The sequence below is a fragment of the Cannabis sativa genome, chromosome 9, assembly GCF_029168945.1.
Source record: "Cannabis sativa cultivar Pink pepper isolate KNU-18-1 chromosome 9, ASM2916894v1, whole genome shotgun sequence".
Lineage (NCBI taxonomy): Eukaryota > Viridiplantae > Streptophyta > Magnoliopsida > Rosales > Cannabaceae > Cannabis > Cannabis sativa.
In genome coordinates, this window is record NC_083609.1 from 60,650,610 (window position 1) to 60,673,075 (window position 22,466).

At 33.3% G+C, this 22,466-nt stretch overlaps 1 protein-coding gene across 1 annotated transcript; it reads left to right on the forward strand.

Annotated features, from left to right (window-relative positions):
- Positions 1 to 18,378: 18,378 nt before the first annotated feature.
- Positions 18,379 to 19,924, forward strand: LOC115722287 (GDP-mannose 4,6 dehydratase 1). Its single transcript, XM_030651456.2, has one exon. The coding sequence runs from the start codon at positions 18,466 to 18,468 to the stop codon at positions 19,579 to 19,581; it is 1,116 nt and encodes a 371-aa protein (XP_030507316.2). The 5' UTR covers positions 18,379 to 18,465; the 3' UTR covers positions 19,582 to 19,924.
- The last annotated feature ends 2,542 nt before the right edge of the window (positions 19,925 to 22,466 follow it).

Sequence of the window (22,466 nt, forward strand, 5' to 3'; positions counted from 1 at the left end):
TCTTTTATGTTGAAATTTTGTACATTTATTGTTAATTTTGTGTTATATGTATGTTATTTTTTGTTGTTTTTTTTATGTTATTTTCATTTTACTTTTATATTGTTTTCTTGTTGATTTTATGTTATTTTCGTGTTATTTTTCGGAAAACCGTAAAAATGTAAAAAAAAAAAACATTCTTTGAACGTAAAATTGTAAATATTTTACAAAAAAATGGTGCCTTATGTAATTATTTCATAATTTTTTCCAAGGCCCACTAAATCTAAGGGTACAATCGAAACTTGAAAACTAAAATGAGGTGATTAATTAAATAAAAGAAGACTAATGCAATGCATTAGTGATTTTGGATATAAAATTGACCAAATTAAAAAAAAAAACATATATATATTAATATTGCTCTTTACAATTCTTTTGCTGAGTTCTGTAAATAAAAAAAAAAAAGACAATTAATAATGCACTCAAATTAAAAAGAACTTCTCAACAAGTATTAGAGCATTGCTAGTAAGAACCAGTGATCTCAACACTTTCTATAAGTAGTGTTACACGATTGATTAGCGATATTCTTTAAAAATTATTTTCTTAAATTATATGAGATCCGATACTTAATTATATTAATAACGGTGTAGGATTTTTTTTGTTTTCCAAGAATGCCCCCACACCAACTCAATGTATGTCAAAAACAACAAGGTCAAAATTGACCAAGAAAAATTAAAACACAATTAAACCAAACGACCAAGAAACCAAGTCGTTCTCTCCTGCACGACAAATCGTTTAAGCCAAAACGATTTGCCGTTCTGCCTGAAACAAAACTAGGCAAATGAGCTAACCATAGCTCAGACTTTGCCAAATCGAACCTTCGAGAGTTTGAACCAAACTCTCTCTCTCTCTCTGGTTCCTACGAACAAACCCTGGAAACCAGATATCCTTCTCGATCAACCAGATCGATTTACCCAGAAACTTTCCCAGAAATTTATCCCAAACATACACACAAACAAGATCAAACATAAAGCAGTAGAGAGAGATAAGAAAAACAAACACAAGAGTTTATAGAGGTTTGCCCTAAATGCAGGGGTACGTCCTCTTTCGAAACTCTTTCATGCAAAGATGGACTAGGCCATCCCAAAGCCCAAGGCTAAGATGGGTTGGGTCTGTGCCTACGGCCCAACTACCTCAGAAGCCCCAACAATTTTTTCCTTTTAAAAATATAAAAATATACATTTTTGTAGTAATTTTTTAAATATAACATTTGTTTTAAATAAGGGCCAATGATTTTGTGATTATTTCATGAATATATAAAAATGATAATTTTTTTTATATTTTTACGAATCTATTTTTTTTCTTATATATATTGTAGATTTTTTTTTTTACAAAACTACAAAATATTATTTTTACGTTATTTTCGAAAAATATTGTTTGGACATTGTTATGGGAAAGCAACGTAAAATCAAGTTTTATGTGGAAAAAACTAAGGTGCCGTTTGGTAACACTTTTGTTTTTTAATTTTTTAATCACAAAATAAAAGTAAAATTTTTGTTTTTAAAAATTTTGCTTTTGAAAAACAAAAATGCGTTCTGTAACCACTTTTGTTTTTCAATTTTAAAAACAGAAAACAAAAGTGTGTTCTGTAAAGTTCATTTTCATTTTCATTTTTTGATTTTGTTTAAGTCGGGTCAAGATCCGGTGTTGGCTTCGGGTTCGGGTTAGAAGCCGGGTTCAGCGCCAAGGCCGTGAGGAGGGGATTTGGGTTCGGGTCTGGTTGTAATCCAAAAGATTGATTAAGAAAAAATACTGTTTAAAAAAATATTGAAAGTGTTTATTTTTTGTTTTTAAAATTTTGATTTCTAATTATAAAATTGAAAAGTAAAAACAATTTTATAGAACATGTTTTTGAAAAATATTTTCACTTTTCCACTTTTAAAAATAGAAAACTGATTAAAAAAGTGTTACCAAACGCCACCTAAGTGAATCCAATTCAATCAAATAAATATTTAATTTAAAACATTGAATGGAACTAATCCTGTAAAAAATACTAGGTTTAAAATAATAGATAAATTTGAATCAATCAAATAAATATACAAAGAAATGCATTCAATGGATAGAACTGATTCAATCCGGCAGATGTTGAGTCGATCAGATAATTGAAATTAATTAGATTAAATCAAATGATAAAATATAACATCTAATATATAATTTAATTGAATTTGAACAGGCTTAAAATAAAAATATTGAATGTAATCCAATAAAAATTCATAAATATGCTAATATTACCTTGCAATAAAAAATAGGAAAACTTACAAAAATACTAAAATTTGGGTTAACTTTTATAAAAATACTGTCACATGGAAATCTTTTTAAAAATATTGTGTTTTTTATAAAACATCAGTAAAATACAAAGCAGAACAACTCAAAACAACAGTAGAACAACTAAAAAACACCAGTAGAACACCATTGAAACTTTAACACAGTATAATGCAGTATGAAACTTATAAAAAAACACAGTAAAAAACTAAAAAGTACCACCTAGAAGTATTTTTATTAAAAAAATGGCAAAAGTTAGTATACCATGTAAATTTTCTTAAAAAATATTCATTCAAACATTGAAAGACCTTCAAAATAGTAGCAATTATATTTTACAAAATTATTGGGCTTTAATGATAAGGACTACTATATATATATATATTAAAAAAAAGATAATTATATAATTGTTATGGTATTTTCAACAGTAAGTATACGTATCGTAGTTATAGACTCACAAAGAGTGAAGTTGATCCCACAGGAATTATAATTAAGTACTTTAAAATCAAACTTTTACTTCTATTTGGTTATATCAAATTTAAGAGAAAACATAAACACTAAAAAAACAACAAAAATAATAAAAACAGGAATCAAGTAAATTAATGTAAATTAACGATGATTAAAATTTAGAGTTACTGATTTCAATTGTATCTTTCTATTATGGTCTAACATGATTCAATTTTTTATTACTTAATTCTATGCAATAGCAGGTTTACTTAAGTAATTTATAGTCTTCTTAGATATATAAATCTCAATTACATGTAAATTTTTTACTCTCGTGATAAATTAAACATGTAAAAGACATTAAACACAGAAACCCTATAAGTTATCCAAACCACGCAGGTACTCTCGTCCTATATCAAAATTTGTTCCTATTTCACTATAGCATAATTGACACTCACTTCTCAGATTTCGCATCAAATCATAAATATTTAATTGGTGATCAGGCAATTAAAAGTAATTAAGTACGAATAAAGTAGAATACATAGAAAATTAGGAAAAAAATCAAATCACATTAAAACCATAAATCAATGTCAAACAATATCCATCAATACCCTAATAAATTGTTTAGCTACTCTTGTTTATCGTAACAACTTCACACATATCAATTAAGAATAAAAAAGAAAATAGAGAAGAAAAAAATATTGAAAACTCCGTTGAAAAAACCTTCTTGATTGCTTCAGCTGTCTAATTTTTGTCCCCTCTGACTGCTTGTAGAATAAGAGTTTCTAGGTTTCTTTGAGCTCCGAAAACATACTAAAAACACTAATAATAATAATAATGTGTTTATATATGGTAATAAATAATAAATATACATGTTTTATTTATAAATTTGTATTTAAATTTTAATAAATACCTTATATATCAACATATCATCACAATTTAGTTAAAAAAATACAGCATTACAAATATTATCATAATAAATATATTAGATTAATAATTAATAATAATATAAGCATAGTGTTTACATTTAATTATAATTTTTATTTATTTTTTATGTTATTTTCGAAAAATATTGTTTGGACATTGTTATGGGAAAGCAACTTAAAATCAAGTTTTATGTGGAAAAAAAATAAGTGAATCCAATTCAATCCAATAAATATTTAATTTAAAACATTGAATGGATCTAATCCTACAAAAGAAATACTAGGTTTAAAATAATAGATAATTTGAATCAATCAAATAAATATACAAAGAAGTGCATTCAATGGATAGAACTGATTCAATCTGGTAGATGTTGAGTCGATCGGATAATTGAAATTAATTAGATTAAATCAAATGATAAAATATAACATCTAATATATAATTTAATTGAATTTGAATAGGCTTAAAATAAAAATATTGAATGTAATCCAATAAAAATTCATAAATATGCTAATGTTATCTTGCAATAAAAAATAGGGAAACTTACAAAAATACTAAAATTTGGGTTAACTTTTATAAAAATACTGTCACATGGAAATCTTTTCAAAAATACTGTGTTTTTATAAAACACCAGTAAAACACAAAGCAGAACAACTCAAAACAACAGTAGAACAACTAAAAAACACCAGTAGAACACCATTGAAACTTTAACACAGTATAATGCAGTATGAAACTTATAAAAAAACACAGTAAAAAAGTAAAAAGTACCACCTAGCAGTATTTTTATAAAAATATAGCAAAAGTTAGTATACCATGTAAATTTTCTTAAAAAATATTCATTCAAACATTGAAAGACCTTCAAAATAGTAGCAATTATATTTTACAAAATTATTGGGCTTTAATGATAAGGACTACTATATATGTTAAATTAGATCTCACTGTAATTTTTATTATTACAGTTTTACAAGATGAAGAGAAAATACAAATAAATCACAACTGAATACAAAGACAAAAACAGATCCTATGTGGCTTCGCCTCTAGTGGATCAAGATCTGGTTGTTAGTTACAACCGAAATTGTAACTAACTTCCAGATCTATGATCAACCCTAAATCTACATGTATTTAAAGGGTACTAGAGCCATACCAGATCTCTCAGTGGAGAGATACCAGAAAACTCGAACCCAGATTTCCAGATCTGGAAGCTTCAGCTCCAAACCTCAGTGTTCCAAGTTCATGCAAAGAAAGAAAAAGTGTTAGTGAGTGAGAAATAAGAAAATACAGAGAGATAAACACATAGAAAGAAAAAGAGAGACAATCTGAAATACCAGTCAAAGTTCTGTGACTTGGATTTCTCACCTTTTGTATCAATCTTCATCAAATAGTGCAGATCTGTAGATCGTCTTCAAGGCGAGCTCAAAGAGGACGTACCCCTGATTTAGGGCGAACCTCTATAATCTCTGGTGTTAATTTTCTAACCCTAACCTAATGATCTATGTTCGATATTTGAATGTATGTGTGTGTGTGTTGTTTCTGGGGTGATTTTCTGGGTTAGATCGATCAAGAGATCGAGGGAGATCTCTGGTTCTAGGGTTTGAGAACCAGAGAGAAGGCAGAGAGAAAGAGAGAGAGTTTGAAACTCTCGAAGGTTCGAAGAGAGAAATGAGCTAGGGTTTGCTCTGAACTCTCTTGGTTTTATTCGAGTAAGAACGACAGATCGTTTTGATCAAACGATCTGTCGTGCGGGTAAGGAACGACAAGTTCCTTTGTCGTGCAAGTGGAAACGACCAAATCTTGGTTGTCGTGTGAATTGATATATTAATTGATTTAAAGGACAATTCTGTCCTTGTCGTTTTTAACTGTGAGCTTGAGTTGGTGTAGGTTAAACTTGGAATTTCACCAAGTAAATTCCTACAGTGGTATCAGAGCTTTGGTTCAAGCTTAAATCAACTCAAGAAAGAATCAAGAAAGTGATCAAGACTGGGAGAAGAAGAAGAAATACAACAAGAAGTTGTGGACAGTGGGAAACCTGTGGAAATTCCACAAACTGATAATAAACAAATCTTTCTAAACTCAACTCAATTTAATTTTGATTTTTCTAACATGAGCAATATCAAAGTTGACATTGATCGTTTTGATGGATCTGGTGATTACAGGATCTGGAGGAGAAAGATCAGATCCCTGCTGGCTCAACAGAAACTACTTAGGGTTCTTGAAGACCCTATTGAATGGCCAGAAAACACTTCAAAGATTCAACAAGAAGAACTGTTGGAAACAGCCACTGGAATCATAATTTTCAACCTTTCTGATGCCATTATCAGATTGGTTGATAAAGAAGAAACACCAGCTAAAATTTGGAAGAAACTTGAAGAGCAGTTTCAACAAAAATCCCTAACTAACAAGATCTACCTAAAAGAAAGGATCTTTGGGTTTAAGATGAGTCACACTAAAACCCTAGATCAGAATCTTGATGAGTTTCTCAGAATGCACATTGAATTGGCAAATTCAGGAGAGAATGAAGCTCTAAGTGATGAAAATCAGGCAATAATCATTTTGAATTCATTGCCTGATTCATACAGAGAGGTAAAGACAGCAATCAAGTATGGAAGGACTTCAATCACACTTGATGAAGTCATCTCTGCCCTAAAATCTAAAGACTTAGAGATGAAGAGTGAAAAATCCAATTCTGGACATGGTGAAATGAACCTAAGTAGGGGAAGGCCATCTCACAAGAAACCCTACCATAACAGGGGTAGAAGTAATAGTGCACATCATCATAGAAACTCAAACAAAGGGAAGAATAGATCACCATCAAGAGATTCCTGATTCTACGGTGGTGTTTCTATTGTGGAAAACCTGGACACTACAAGAAAGACTGCTATTTCTACAACAACAAATACAAGAACAAGAAAGGTGGAAGGTTTCCAGAGAGATCAGATCAAAACAGGCAACAAAATGACAAGCAACAAGAAGCAAACTACTCAGATGGCTATGATAGTGGTGAAGTCTATGTTGCATCTACATCTTTCAAAGATGACTGGATTTTGGATTCTGGGTGTACCTTTCACATGACAAATTCTAGGGAAATCCTAACTGATTACAGAAATTCTAATGGTGGCAAAGTAATTCTGGGAAATAACAATACATGCAATATAGAAGGTTCAGGTAATGTCAGTTTTAAAATGTTTGATGGAATTGTCAGAACTCTAACTGGTGTAAGGTATGTTCCTAATCTTGCTAGAAATTTGATTTCTATAAGTGTTCTAGATGACATGGGTATTGTTAGCAAAATTGAAGCAGGTTCAATGAAGCTAAGTAAGGGTGCTATGACAATAATCAAAGGCCACAAACATGAAGGATTATACTACTTAGATGGAGAACCAGTGACTCACTGCAACAATGCAGTCACTAGCAATCCAGAGGACCTAAAGGCTGTTCTATGGCACAGAAGGCTGGGGCATATCAGTGAGAAAGGCCTACAGATCATGAGTGATCAAAGGCTACTGGGTAAGGACAGAGTAAGTAAAGTGGATTTCTGTGAATCCTGTGTCCTAGGTAAACACCATAGGTTAAAATTTAAAACTGGTATTCACAAAACTAAGCACATATTGGAGTATGTTCACTCTGATCTTTGGGGACCAGAGAAAAATCCAACACATGGTGGAAATGTGTATTTTATGTCTATTGTTGATGACCATTCTAGAAAAGTTTGGGTATTTTTACTTAAACATAAAAATGAGGCTTTATCTAAATTCATACAATGGAAAACCCTAATGGAAAATTTAACTAATCAAAGGGTTAAAACCCTAAGAACTGACAATGGCTTAGAGTTTTGCGGTTGATGAATTTAACAGTGTATTGTGGCTCGTTGGAATTCAAAGGCACAGAACTGTGAGAATTACTCCTCAACAGAATGGGGTAGCTGAGAGAATGAATAGGACCTTGATGAACAAGGTCAGATGCCTATTATTGCAATCTGGACTCACTAAAGGATTTTGGGGAGAAGCTGTGTTAACAGCAGCCTACCTGGTGAACAGAAGTCCATCCAGTGCCATTGAATTCAAGACACCAGAGGAGATCTGGTCAGGTAAGCCTCCTGATCTCTCAAACTTAAGAGTATTTGGATGTGCAGCCTATGCACATCAGAGTGTAGGTAAGTTAGAACCTAGAGCTCTGAAATGTGTGTTCCTAGGCTATCCTGAAGGCACTAAAGGCTACAGACTATGGGTAAGAGAGAAACAAGGGTTTAAAGCTATAAACAGTAGGGATGTTGTTTTTAAGGAAGATTTATTTCCTTGTATTACTAATAATAATGCAATATCTAGTCCTATTCTAGACACTAACCCTGCAGGCACATCTGTGGACATGCAAACAAGGAACACTCAACCTAATACTGTTCAGGTGGAACCAGAACAGGTGGAAAATACTCAGGGAGATGAAAACTTGGTAGGAAATGACCAAGTTCAGGATGACAACATTCAGGTGGAACCTATTACTGAAGAAGGACAAGAAAATGAGGAAATCCAAGACTACCAACTGACCAGAGATAGAACTAGAAGGGTTCCTAGACCTACACAGAGATTCAGCTTCACAGCTTGGGAAGAAGTGCTAGCCTATGCATTTTTCTGTGCTATGGGAGTGGAAATGACAGAACCTAAGACCTATGAAGAAGCTATGACTGATAAAGATGCCAAGAAATGGTCCAAGGCAATGGATACAGAGATGGAATCTCTGAGAAAGAACAGAACCTGGATACTAGTAAAGAAACCTAAAGGAAAGAGCATAGTATCATGCAAATGGCTTTTCAAACACAAAGAAGGACTCACTGAGACAGATCCTAAGAAGTTTAAGGCAAGACTAGTGGCTAAGGGATTTACACAGAAAGAAGGGATAGATTTTAATGAGATATTCTCACCTGTGGCTAAGTATAAAACCATCAGAATTATACTTACCATAGCTACTCAATTTGACCTAGAAGTTGATCAAATGGATGTAACTACTGCATTTCTACATGGGGAACTTGAGGAAGAAATCTACATGCAACAACCTAAAGGATATGAGGAAAAAGGCAAGGAAGACTTGGTTTGCAAACTGATTAAGTCCCTGTATGGACTTAAACAGTCACCAAGACAATGGAATAAAAGGTTTGATGAGTTTATGATCAAGAAAGGGTTCTCTAGAAGCTATTATGATACATGTCTATACTACAAGGGCACTAAGATTGATGAAGTCATCTACTTACTGCTGTATGTAGATGACATGCTCATTGTGAGCAAGGAAAGGACCAGGATTGACCTAATGAAAGGTTGGCTAAGGGAAGAATTTGAGATGAAGGACTTAGGCAAGGCTGCTAAGATCCTAGGCATTAACATCTCTAGAGACAGGGAGCATGGAACACTAAGGCTACATCAGAAAAACTACATTAAGAAAGTCTTAGAGAATTTCTCTATGACTAATGCAAAGCAAACTAAGCAACCTATGACCAATCAGTACTATCTAAGCAAAGACCAATGCCCTAAAACTCCAGCTGAGAAAGAATCTATGAGTGAAGTGCCTTATTCTAGTGCAGTGGGATCAGTGATGTACCTAATGGTTAGCACCAGACCTGATTTAGCCTATGCCATTAGTGTACTAAGTAAGTACATGGCTAACCCAGGTAAACAACACTGGGAGGCTATGAAATGGTTACTAAGATACTTATTGGGATCTACTGAAGTAGGATTAAACTACAAAAGGAGGGACAACAGCAGAATGATCACTGGGTACAGTGATGCAGACTATGCAGGTGACAGAGATAGTAGAAAATCTACCTCTGCCTATTTCTTTACTCTATGGGGGAATTGTATCAGCTGGAAAGTACAACTACAGCCTGTTGTAGCATTATCTACAACAGAATCTGAGTATGTAGCTGTTACAGAGGCTATTAAAGAAGCTATTTGGCTTAAAGGACTACTAGAAGAACTTAAACTACTAGATGAAGAACCTATAATCTACTCAGACAGCCAGAGTTGTATCCACTTGTGTAAGAATCCTGTCTTTCACGACAGAACCAAACATGTGGAAATTAAGTATCACTTTATACGAGATAAAGTGACACAGAAGGTTGTACAGATAGAGAAAGTTCCCACTGAAGAGAATCCTTCTGATATCGGTACTAAGGTGCTACCCTTAACCAAGTTCAAGCACTGCTTGGACTTGTTAGGGGTTGGTAAAGTGGTGGATGACCACTACCACTATGAGCTAAGACAACGAGGACGAAGAACTATGATAATAAACATTACAGAAGAGATCTAAGGTGGAAATTGTTAAATTAGATCTCACTGTAATTTTTATTATTACAGTTTTACAAGATGAAGAGAAAATACAAATAAATCACAACTGAATACAAAGACAAAAACAGATCCTATGTGGCTTCGCCTCTGTGGATCAAGATTCGGTTGTTAGTTACAACCGAAATTGTAACTAACTTCCGGATCTATGATCAACCCTAAATCTACATGTATTTAAAGTGGTACTAGAGCCATACCGCATCTCTCCGGTGGAGAGATACCGTAAAACTCGAACCCGCATTTCCGGTATCCGGAAGCTTGACTCCAAACCTCAGTGTTCCAAGTTCATGCAAAGAAAGAAAAAGTGTTAGTGAGTGAGAAATAAGAAAATACAGAGAGATAAACACATAGAAAGAAAAAGAGAGACAATCTGAAATACCAGTCAAAGTTCTGTGACTTGGATTTCTCACCTTTTGTATCAATCTTCATCAAATAGTGCAGATCTGTAGATCGTCTTCAAGGCGAGCTCAAAGAGGACGTACCCCTGATTTAGGGCGAACCTCTATAATCTCTGGTGTTAATTTTCTAACCCTAACCTAATGATCTATGTTCGATATTTGAATGTATGTGTGTGTGTGTTGTTTCTGGGGTGATTTTCTGGGTTAGATCGATCAAGAGATCGAGGGAGATCTCTGGTTCTAGGGTTTGAGAACCAGAGAGAAGGCAGAGAGAAAGAGAGAGAGTTTGAAACTCTCGAAGGTTCGAAGAGAGAAATGAGCTAGGGTTTGCTCTGAACTCTCTTGGTTTTATTCGAGTAAGAACGACAGATCGTTTTGATCAAACGATCTGTCGTGCGGGTAAGGAACGACAAGTTCCTTTGTCGTGCAAGTGGAAACGACCAAATCTTGGTTGTCGTGTGAATTGATATATTAATTGATTTAAAGGACAATTCTGTCCTTGTCGTTTTTAACTGTGAGCTTGAGTTGGTGTAGGTTAAACTTGGAATTTCACCAAGTAAATTCCTACAATATATATATTAAAAAAAAAAGATAATTATATAATTGTTATGGTATTTTCAACACGTAAGTATACGTATCGTTATCGAGTTATAGACTCACAAAGAGTGAGGTTGATCCCACAAGAATTATAATTAAGTACTTTAAAATCAAACTTTTACTTCTATTTAGTTATATCAAATTTAAGAGAAAACATAAACACTAAAAAATAATAAAAATAATAAAAACAGGAATCAAGTAAATTAATGTAAATTAACGATGATTAAAATGTAGAGTTACTGATTTCAATTGTATCTTTCTATTATGGTCTAACATGATTCAATTCTTTATTACTAAATTCTATGCAATAGCAGGTTTACTAAAGTAATTTATAGTCTTCTTAGATATATAAAATCTCAATTACATGTAAATTTTTTACTCTCGTGATAAATTAAACATGTAAAAGACATTAAACACATAAACCCTATAAGTTATCCAAACCACGCAGGTACTCTCGTCCTATATCAAAATTTGTTCCTATTTCACTATAGCATAATTGACACTCACTTCTCAGATTTCGCATCAAATCGTAAATATTTAATTGGTGATCGTGCAATTAAAAGTAATTAAGTACGAATAAAGTAGAATACATAGAAAATTAGGAAAAAATTAAATCACATTAAAACCATAAATCAATGTCAAACAATATCCATCAATACCCTAATAAATTGTTTAACTACTCTTGTTTATCGTAACAACTTCACACATATCAATTAAGAATAAAAAAGAAAATAGAGAAGAAAAAAATATTGAAAACTCCGTTGAGAAAACCTTCTTGATTGCTTCAGCTATCTAATTTTTGTCCCCTCTGACTGCTTGCAGAATAAGAGTTTCTGGGTTTCTTTGAGCTCCGAAAACATACTAAAAACACTAATAATAATAATAATGTGTTTATATATGGTAATAAATAATAAATATACATATTTTATTTATAAATTTATATTTAAATTTTAATAAATACATTATATATCAACATATCATCATTACAAATATTATCGTAATAAATATATTAGATTAATAATTAATAATAATATAAACATAGTGTTTACATTTAATTACAATTTTTATTTATTTTTGTAAACACATTTTTCAATAACTAATTAGAATAATTGTTACATTTTTTTTTTGAGATGGAATAATTGTTACATTTTATATGTATATAATACAGTTTTTCAGCTTTTGAAGCGTTACTAATATTTTGGTGTAGTGTGAATAGCAAGAGCTTTGTTACAATAGTCATCATGAAGGTTAGGCCGCGTTCAAATGTTTTATTTTATTGACATTTTGAGCATGCTTCTATAGATTTAATTTAGAGGCATTATAAAATATTATAGAGTTTTTTAGCTTTTGAAGTGCTACTAATTAATACTAATATTTTGGTGTAGTGTGAATAGCAAGAGCTTTGTTACAATAGTCATCATGAAGGTTAGGCCGCGTTCAAATGTTTTATTTTATTGACATTTTGAGCATGCTTCTATAGATTTAATTTAGAGGCATTATAAAATATTATAGAGTTTTTTAGCTTTTGAAGTGCTACTAATTAATACTAATATTTTGGTGTAGTGTGAATAGCAAGAGCTTTGTTACAATAGTCATCATGAAGGTTAGGCCGCGTTCAAATGTTTTATTTTATTGACATTTTGAGCATGCTTCTATAGATTTAATTTAGAGGCATTATAAAATATTATAGAGTTTTTTAGCTTTTGAAGTGCTACTAATTAATACTAATATTTTGGTGTAGTGTGAATAGCAAGAGCTTTGTTACAATAGTCATCATGAAGGTTAGGCCGCGTTCAAATGTTCTTTTTACTTTTTATTTTAAAATTTTGTTAATCTCAAATATTCTCTTTATTTACTTTTATTAATTGGTATTTGTTATTAATAACACCTACATAATCTTTGTTAGAAGAACGAGAACGAGAGAGATTTTTTGTCCATGGATATTTCCGTTGTTGTTGTTGCGTTAATCTCATTGATTTCAATCTTTTCTGGTGTGTTCTGTATGTACCACAGCTCGTTCTTGAAGTTTCAATTTAGCTCTGGCAGAGGTTCAAGGATGTTAGAAATTGCTCCTGGCATTGCTTTCCTCATAGTCAATGTGGGTTTGTCCTTAAGGCTGATGAACTGGGTACGAAAGTCTTCCATTGACAATCTACTCAAACCGGTTGTTAAATCTGTTTACCAGTTAAATTTTTGGTTAGTGACGTTTTTTATCAAGTACAATCATCATGATTTTCATTTTAACTCTTGTGCTGAGGAAATATTAGAGAGTAATTCATTCATGCTAGTTTCCTTTGCACTTTTACCACTTCTGGTCTTGCTTTTATCATCAAAAAAACCCAACAACATAGAACTCGGCTTGTTTAGTGCTTTCATAGGCTTGTTGATAGAGACTTCTATGGAAACCATTACGAATCTCAGGTTTATTTTAGTGATTTTTCTCTGGTGCTGTGTATTGTTTTTCCTACAACATTATATTGTCATTGACCAAATTGTCACTGACCAAAGGAGCATATGGCTAATCATGGGGGAACTGTTCTCTGCAATCTTGGCTGTTCTTTGCCTTTTCTTGTCCCCTTGTTTTAGGGAGTATCTTAAAGATAATGAGTATTGGCAAGCTTCCATTTTTATTGCCATTTCCTTTTGTCTTGCTTATTTTCTAACCAGGCTACCCGAGTATATCAGCAAATTGGTTAACAAGTGTGATAATTGCTTGGCCCTTAAAGTATTCGTTAAATGTTCGATTTTGTCATTGGTTTCTTTGCTTGTTTTCATGAGCAAACACCCAAGATTTAGACTACATTCAAAGGAGCATTGTAGAGTAGACAAGGGAGTAGGAGAGGTAGAATCACAAAGGAATGTATACGATATCTATACTGCTGCTTCATTTGCTGTTCTTGCCTTGACATTATCATCATCATCTGAAGGTGTTGTTCCTCCGCAGCCACAACTTGGGATGTTTAGCTTTTTTGTTCAATTGACTATGGACACAAGTATTGAAAACATGGGCGATGACAGTTGGCCCAACTATCGATTCATCAGTTGTGCTTCTATGTTTTGTTTTGTCTTGATCTTCATCAAGAGTTATTGGGAGCCATGTAATGATGAGGACGGAGAAAAAGAGAAAATTCCATGAAGATGTATCACTTCTTATGTTATAGATTGTGTGACCAGCCATGTAAGACACATGGGGAGTTCAATGTGTGTGTGTGTTTTTTCTTTTCTTTTACCATTTTATTTGGAGAAATGTTAAGTGCCACCTTATGACACGAGCAAGCAGGCATATCGTTATGCCATATTGATATAGTGTTGGGCACCCTAGTGTAAGTGTGTTGCTTGAATCTTGTTGTGTGTTTAAGTTTTAATTCAATGAAAAATACATTCTCTTGCTGTTTTTTTTGGTAAAGTCTTTATGTATTACATTTTTTTAGTTACGGAGCTAGATTTCTTCTCATGATTAGTGTTCGTCCGATCTAGTCCGTATTATTTTACTTATAGTTATTTGATCTGGACTAAGTGCAGATTTTATATTTTAGATCTAATCCAATTTATATAATTACAATAAAAAATTATATAGAATTTAACTAAAAAAAAATAAAAACAATATAAATAAAATTAAAAAAGGTATTTAAATGAATATAAAATATTGTGAGAAAATCTTTTGAAAAACAAAAAATATTAAGTGTGATTTTTTGTTTTGAAATAAATCATACAATTTTATTAATAGCAATTAGTTAAAATAATAGTCTGCAATTAAATTGGTATATCTCCTCGATTAGAAACACGACAAAAATTAAAATTTGAAAAACAAACTAAATAATCGGCCGTCTAATTTTTAGATCGTATGACAAAAAAATTAAAAATAAAATTAGATTAAAAAAATTGCAATTTTAAAGTTAACTTTAAGAACACTTGTATTCAGTTTCATTTACGGCTCAAAAATATCTGTGAACATAACAGCAGATAGGCTCTTTGAATTGTCATCAAGTTCAATATATAATATAGCACTCCAAAATGCATAAATAGGTCATTGAGCAAAGTGAGCTTACAATAATTTTCTATTTTCTTTAAATACAATTAGTGTTAGATAATAGAAAGAATCACCAACAATGCCCATTGACTTTTACCTATGTTTTATTATTGTAATCTTAAATTCAAGTAGAATTTATTAAAGATTAGAATTTATAAAATACATAATGTGTAATTTCTAATCTTTCTACGAGGAACGAATTAACCAAACATGAATAATAATAAATAAAATACTTACCTTCGAGGATAGAAATTCTGAAGCAAATAAAATACACAGTGACAAATTAATTGTAGCAACAATTTCAATAAGTGTGATGAATAAAAGAAGTGAAACCAATCCTACAATAACAGATCAAAGAAATTCGAATATATTAATAAACTAATAACATGGATAATGGTAGGAAATAGAAGAATTATGAGTGATGGATTAACTTTTACTTGTTTGTTTCAACTGTAACTAATTCTCTTGTTGATTGCATTGTATTATGTCACTATATAAACCATGTACAATCAACACTAATATGAGATATATACCGATTGTATTTTTAAATGTCATCTAATTTAATTAGTTATAAATATCATAAAATATTTCACTTTATTTTCTAAAAAAAGAAAAATAAAGTAATACAATAAATAATTGACAAAAAATATATTACCAAATGAACTTCTATCAGAGGATCGTTTAACATATTCCATAGATAGCAAATAATAAGTTTAAAATAAAGATTTGAAATGGTTACCTCTAAAGGACAAACCAAAATGAGAGACTTCATGGTGTCATATATTCCAAAGTACATGTCTCGGTACAGTGTAATCTCCATTATTGAAGCTCCAAATCTTCGATATAGACTTACTATTCATGTAAAAAACATACTAACAATTCATAATCAATGAATAAAAAAACATATTAAAGAGGAGAAACTACATAAATAAAACAACAGACCAAAAAGACGTACCTGAGTAGGAAAATATCATATGACATTAGCTTGATTTCCTCTCCAAAAAGAAAAAAGAAACCTTCTTCTTTGAAAACCCTTTGAAAGCAATCACCAACTCCCATGTACGGTGTCCTCAGCTGTCCTCTTTTGACCATCTCCCCTTGATTTTGCAACAAAAGCGTCATCCTTTCAATTGGTGCCGATGCACTCTTTGATATCACAGCGGCAACTCCACCAATGGTGAAATTTACTGAAAACTTATTAGATTTCTTTGTCTTTGCCGTTGCCATAACTAACACTGCCAATTATTTATAATTACTATTAGTTTTATTATTAAAAGAAATTCGTCTATAAATGCATACACATTGTAAATCATGGAACATATAATGTTCCCAGATAATAAAATACCATATTCAAATGAATTAAATTTAAAAATTAATATTACCTACAAAAGAAAAGAGCAATGAAAGAAAAAATGACTGTAACAAATTAGTGTTCAATTACCTGATATTTAATTTATTGAATAGCTGAGAATGGATCTGAGGGTATAACAAGTCAGTGCGCAGATGGAGATAAAAGAACTTTTGAGTAAATTATTCTACTTAAAGTAGGTGTGTCACCTAAAAAAAATATCATGTTAAATGTTACTTAGTTTTCGCTGTCAGTAAAAAAGATGATATCAAATATATAAAACCTCACCTCGGGTTTGCATAGGTGCACCTCCTCCGTAATCATTGTAACCACCGCCTAACTCTAGCGGGTGCATAATTCCACCACCATAACCTCCTCTTCCATGACCTCGGAAGCCACGACCACTCCCACAACCTCGGCCTCTACCACCATAACAATGACCACCTTCAAAGCCACCATAGCAATGTCCACGTGTACACAATTTTATTGGTCCACCTAAAAAATTAATATAAAAAAATAAAAAAAAATAATTATTTAAAATTAAAAAAAAAATTATAAATAAAAAATTAAATAATTTTTTTTCTTTTTTTTTTCCTTTCTTTCTTTTTCTTGTTCTTTCTATTTTTTTCTGGTTTTTTCTTTTTCTTTCGTCTGAAACAAACCCTCTCTCTTTACATCACTCTCTCTCGATCTCCTCTCTCTCGATCTCCTCTCTGTTTTTTATTATTTTTTTTCTTTTTCTTTCGTTTGAAACAAACACAAACCCTCTCTCTCTACATCACTCTCTCTCGATCTCCTCTCTCTTTCTCGTTTTCAATCTAGGGTTTTCAAAACCCCCTTGGGCGGCCACCACAGTCCTCCACCCTCACAAGCCTCGTCTGACACCAAGGAGGAGATCGACAGATCTCCGTTCTCACGAGCCCCATCGCAGAACCCCACACCTCACGAGCCTCGTGTTCAGTAAGCCCTCTCTCTCGCCCTTGCGATTTTCTTTCTCCGTTAGTTGCGATTTTATTTCTCTTTAATCTGAGGTCTCTTTGATGTGTTTAGATCTGGATGTGGGGTTTTGTTTGGATCTGAAAAAGAGGTTTCGGTGATGGTTTTGGTGTGTAGATGTGGTTTTGGTGGTGTGGGCAGTTCGGTTGTGGTGGGCAGTGGTGGTCTGGGTGGAGGAAGGGTGGTCTGGGCGGAGTAAGGGTGGTTGTGGTGTGGGCGGTGGTCTGGGCAGAGTGATAGAGCGAGAGTGATGGCTGAGATTGAGAGAGGTGGGGATCGAGTGCTGAGAGAGAGGGGGATCGAGAAAGATTGTTTGCAAGAAAGAAAAGAAAGAAAGAAAGAAAAAGAAAAAGAAAGAAAGGAAAAAAAAAATATTATTTAATTTTTTTTTTTAATTTTAAAATAATTTTTTTTTATTTTTTTATTTTTTTTAAATAAATTTTTACGTGGACTAATAAAATTGTGCCACGTGTACACTATGTACACGTGGACATTCCAACCTGGCACTTAACAGCCAAAAATAGATGGAAAGGGCTAACTGCTAACGGACTAGTAATTTAGGTAGTTTTACCACCAAAATTTTAAATTAGGGGTTAGTTACAAAAACCCGTGCACTTTAAGAGGTTTTGCCGCAAATAACCCTAAGTTAAATAACCACACGGACAAACTATACAAAGAAAACCGTACCCCACGTGTACTCACCGACGACCCCAAGGCTAAAATCGTCAACTCACTCTCTTTCATTTACTAAACAGCCCCTTATTCCAACACGTGTCATCTTCCTATTGGTTAACAAGAAATAACGAAAAAAACCACGTCTCAGCTATGCTCTCGAGAAATTAGATCTCTCTTCGTCTCAGCTTAAATAAATACCTCAATTTTCTATACAACAGCACCCACGTGTCATCCTCACCGACGACACCAAGGATAAAATCGTCATTCTGTTAGTTATTTACTAAAACACCCTCATTTTACCACGTGTCATATTCTTATTCGTCAACAGAAAATAACGAAAAAAACCGCGTCTCAGCTATTAGATCTGTCTTCGTCTCTGCTTAAATTCCTCAATTTTCTCTCATTTTCACCAAAAAAAAAGCTCAAATTAAATCAACAATGGCGTCCAAAAACAACGACACACACAAATCGGAATCCGCCACCACAACCAACGGCGGCGAAGCTCCAGACCGTAAGATTGCTCTGATTACAGGCATAACCGGTCAAGACGGATCTTACCTGACTGAATTTCTCCTCGACAAGGGTTACGAAGTCCATGGATTGATAAGAAGATCATCAAACTTCAACACGCAGCGAATCAATCACATCTACATCGATCCACACAATGCACACAAAGCTCGTATGAAGCTTCACTACGCCGATCTCACCGATGCTTCTTCGCTCCGTAGTTGGCTCGACATTGTTCGTCCCGACGAGGTTTACAATCTCGCTGCCCAATCGCACGTCGCCGTTTCGTTCGAGATCCCTGACTACACCGCTGACGTCGTCGCCACCGGCGCATTACGTCTCCTCGAGGCCGTACGATCTCACATCTCAGCTACGGGCAGATCTCATATTCGTTACTACCAAGCTGGATCGTCGGAAATGTTCGGAGCTACTCCGCCGCCTCAGAGCGAAACGACGCCGTTTCATCCTCGATCTCCTTACGCGGCTTCGAAATGCGCGGCTCATTGGTACACCGTGAATTATAGAGAAGCTTACGGGATCTACGCCTGTAACGGAATCCTATTCAATCACGAATCGCCGAGGCGTGGGGAGAATTTCGTTACCCGTAAGATTACTCGCGCTGTTGGAAGGATCAAGATCGGCTTACAGAACAAGCTGTTCTTGGGGAATCTTCAGGCTTCGAGGGATTGGGGTTTTGCTGGCGATTACGTTGAGGCGATGTGGATGATGCTTCAGCAGGAGAAGCCTGACGATTATGTTGTGGCTACTGAGGATTCTCACACTGTGGAGGAGTTTTTGGAAGTGGCTTTTGGGAATGTGGGTTTGAATTGGAGAGATCATGTTGTTATTGATAAGAGGTATTTTAGACCAGCTGAGGTTGATAATCTTAAAGGTGATGCTTCTAAGGCTAAGAAAGTTCTTGGTTGGAAACCCAAAGTGGGATTTGAGCAATTGGTGAAGATGATGGTAGATGAAGATATTGAGTTAGCTAAGAGGGAAAAAGTTCTTGTTGATGCTGGTTACATGGATGCTCAGCAACAACCATGATCAATCATCAATCATCAATCAGTATCTATCTTATCTCTTTCTCACTCTCAATTTTCAATCTTTTTTTGGTTTCGGTTTCAAATGAGTACCCAAGTTGATTGATTGATTGATTTGATGATACTTGTAGCTTTATTTAATATCATTTTCATTACAATGTTGTTGTTCCATTAAATGGTTCTTAAGAGAAAATATAGTTAATTTTGTGTTGTTCTTTAGTAATGTTTATCTCAAGTTCTTAATTCGTTGTATTTAGCAAATTTTATTATGTTTGTTTGTTGTTTACTAGTTTGTATTATTAGACATGGGAAGCAATAATATGAACTAAATTCAATTTTCAGAGAAATGTTCTTACTTTCTTCTACATTGCTCACTTTTAATTTCTGCTTAGATTATTGTTTATAATCCTCTGTTTCTTATATATTTTGAATTGTAAATCTTGAAAGATTGACGATAATACTAGATTTATCTGTTTTCATAATGTGGTTCCATGAAATGGTTCTTAAGATAAATATAGTTTGATATATTCCAGTAATAATTTAGTCTTTTATCTTATCTTGTCAGTTAGCAATAACATGAACTCATTGCTCACTTTAATTTGAGAGACTTGAGAGTCTGAGATTGAAATGATTTATGCTTAGATTGTTTAGAATCCAATTTATTTTATTTTTAGACACCGTAGTTAGTATGAGAGGGTATAATTGTCATTGTATTGAGATGGTTATTTATTGGAGAATAGGGTAGTATAAATAGGTAAGCAAAAAAATATTAGGTAAGTAGAATAGAATGGGTAATTGGGTATGCAAAGTATTGAGTGAAATCTCTGCATCAATGGAGAGCTTTTGCTCTCCACCATTGTACGAGACTTTGTCTCATGTGTTACTATGTTTCCTATACTTCAATAATAGCTTCCCACAATATCTACTACTCCATTGTTACTTTCTATTGATTGCTACTGTTCCTAGCTACTGGTTTGAGTATTTAGCAGCAGGTTATCAATACAATGACAATTATTCCCTCTCCTACTAACCAAGGTGTCTATCAAATTAGCAAGATTATTAGATTGGGACAAAATATTGATATTCAATTTGTGTTGAAACAACATCCTATACTACTTCAGGCCGAGGGCATCCTGTAATCATCATCATCATCATCATCATCATTGATTCAGGTAAGTAAATTTTGTACCAAATCATGCTTTTCATTTTTAGAAAGGCAAGAAAGAGATAAGCACCCACAACATGAAACGAACATTATTTGGAGGCTTGTAAGGAAAGAGACTAGAAATTTTTAAAGAGGGGAGATTTTGAGCATTCTATAATGTAAGAGTTCCTAGTTCAGTGATCTGATTTGATGGGCTTAGTCATAATTTATCAGCTAAAGATTCATTTCAGTGTACCAGTTGAAAAGTGGAATTGTGAAGTGAGATTTTATATTTGAGTAAGCATTATTAATTATGACCTATTTCAATTTGTGTAGGTGGAGAAAGTTTTGATTTTGATTTTCTTTTTTCTTTATTGTGTCGGTGTGGAAGTACTTTTTGAGGTTAAATCTAAGAAAATAGCTTTCAAATATATCTCAATTTACCCCTCACATGATGATGTTTCTATATATAATATAGATCTCATCTAGAAAGAATGCTATGAGAGCATCTTATTATATGGCTTTTTTTAAGTGATAATAATAATGCCAGCCTTGTCTTTGTCTATGGAAACAATAGAATCTTAAATGTGGGATTCTCTGGGGTGTTGAAACTATATTAACAATACAATACATGTCTTTTTCTCTTGTAATCTTATATAGGAAAAGATGATTTTTAACTTTATCTTTAACCAACAACCCATCAAAAAATTTGTGTAATATCAATTATTTTCTTCCATTCCAAGACATTGCTAGCAAAGAATGATAAAATTACATAAAAGAAAAACTCAAATCTAAATTTGTTAAATAAAACCTACACAAGATGATCAAAATAATTGGACTAAGACGGGTCAGGCTTGTGCATAGGACTCACTCAGTGTCAAAAACATTAAAAATACTACATAATCTTAAAACAAGGCTAACTTTTTCGTAACAAGCTTAATTTAAACTGAAAAACGATAAAAATGGTTGTTTGCAACGTGGAAGAGAGCTCAAGGAATGTAAGGGGTAAATAGTCGGCGAGACAGAACCATTGCTGCCGGTGATTGTTCAAGAAGAGCCTCCTAGGGGTGAAAATCGGTCGGTTATGGTCGGTTTTTAAAATTTTATAACCGACCGGTCGGTTACGGTTTTTATTTTACGAAAACCGTAACCGACCGTTTAGAAATTATAACCGTATAAAACCGACCGTACGGTTTTTGGCAGTTTTCGGTTTGGGGGTTTTAGGCGGTTTTTTGGTTAAACTATTTTTTTATTTCAAGAACCGAAACCGACCACCGTGTCAAAAAAACCGAAACCGACCGCCGAATTCGGTGATGACGTGGAACCGAAAAATTCAGTTACGGTCTGGTCGGTTTCGATTTTTCGGTTTTTATGAACACCCCTAGAGCCTCCCACTCTCTCCCATTAGGCCAATGGTATAAAGTGAAAGACCAACCTCTCACAATACTCACAACAATGGCTGCAACCTCACCATCTTATGTCACCCCTTCCATACCTCTCCCTCATTTCCACCACGCCATGTGCATCCTCACCATTTTAATACCCCACTTGGTCACAAGCCCACGTTACTAGGCCCGGTAATAACTCATTAACCTCAACCTAATATAAACACCTATATATTCATTCTATTTTCCCATGTGGGATTTTTTTTTATATTTATCTTTTCTTTTAAGTTGAAGAATGAGTTGTTACAAATCAATATTACTTAGTATTTATATTAGAGAACTAAAGATGTAGTTTGATTG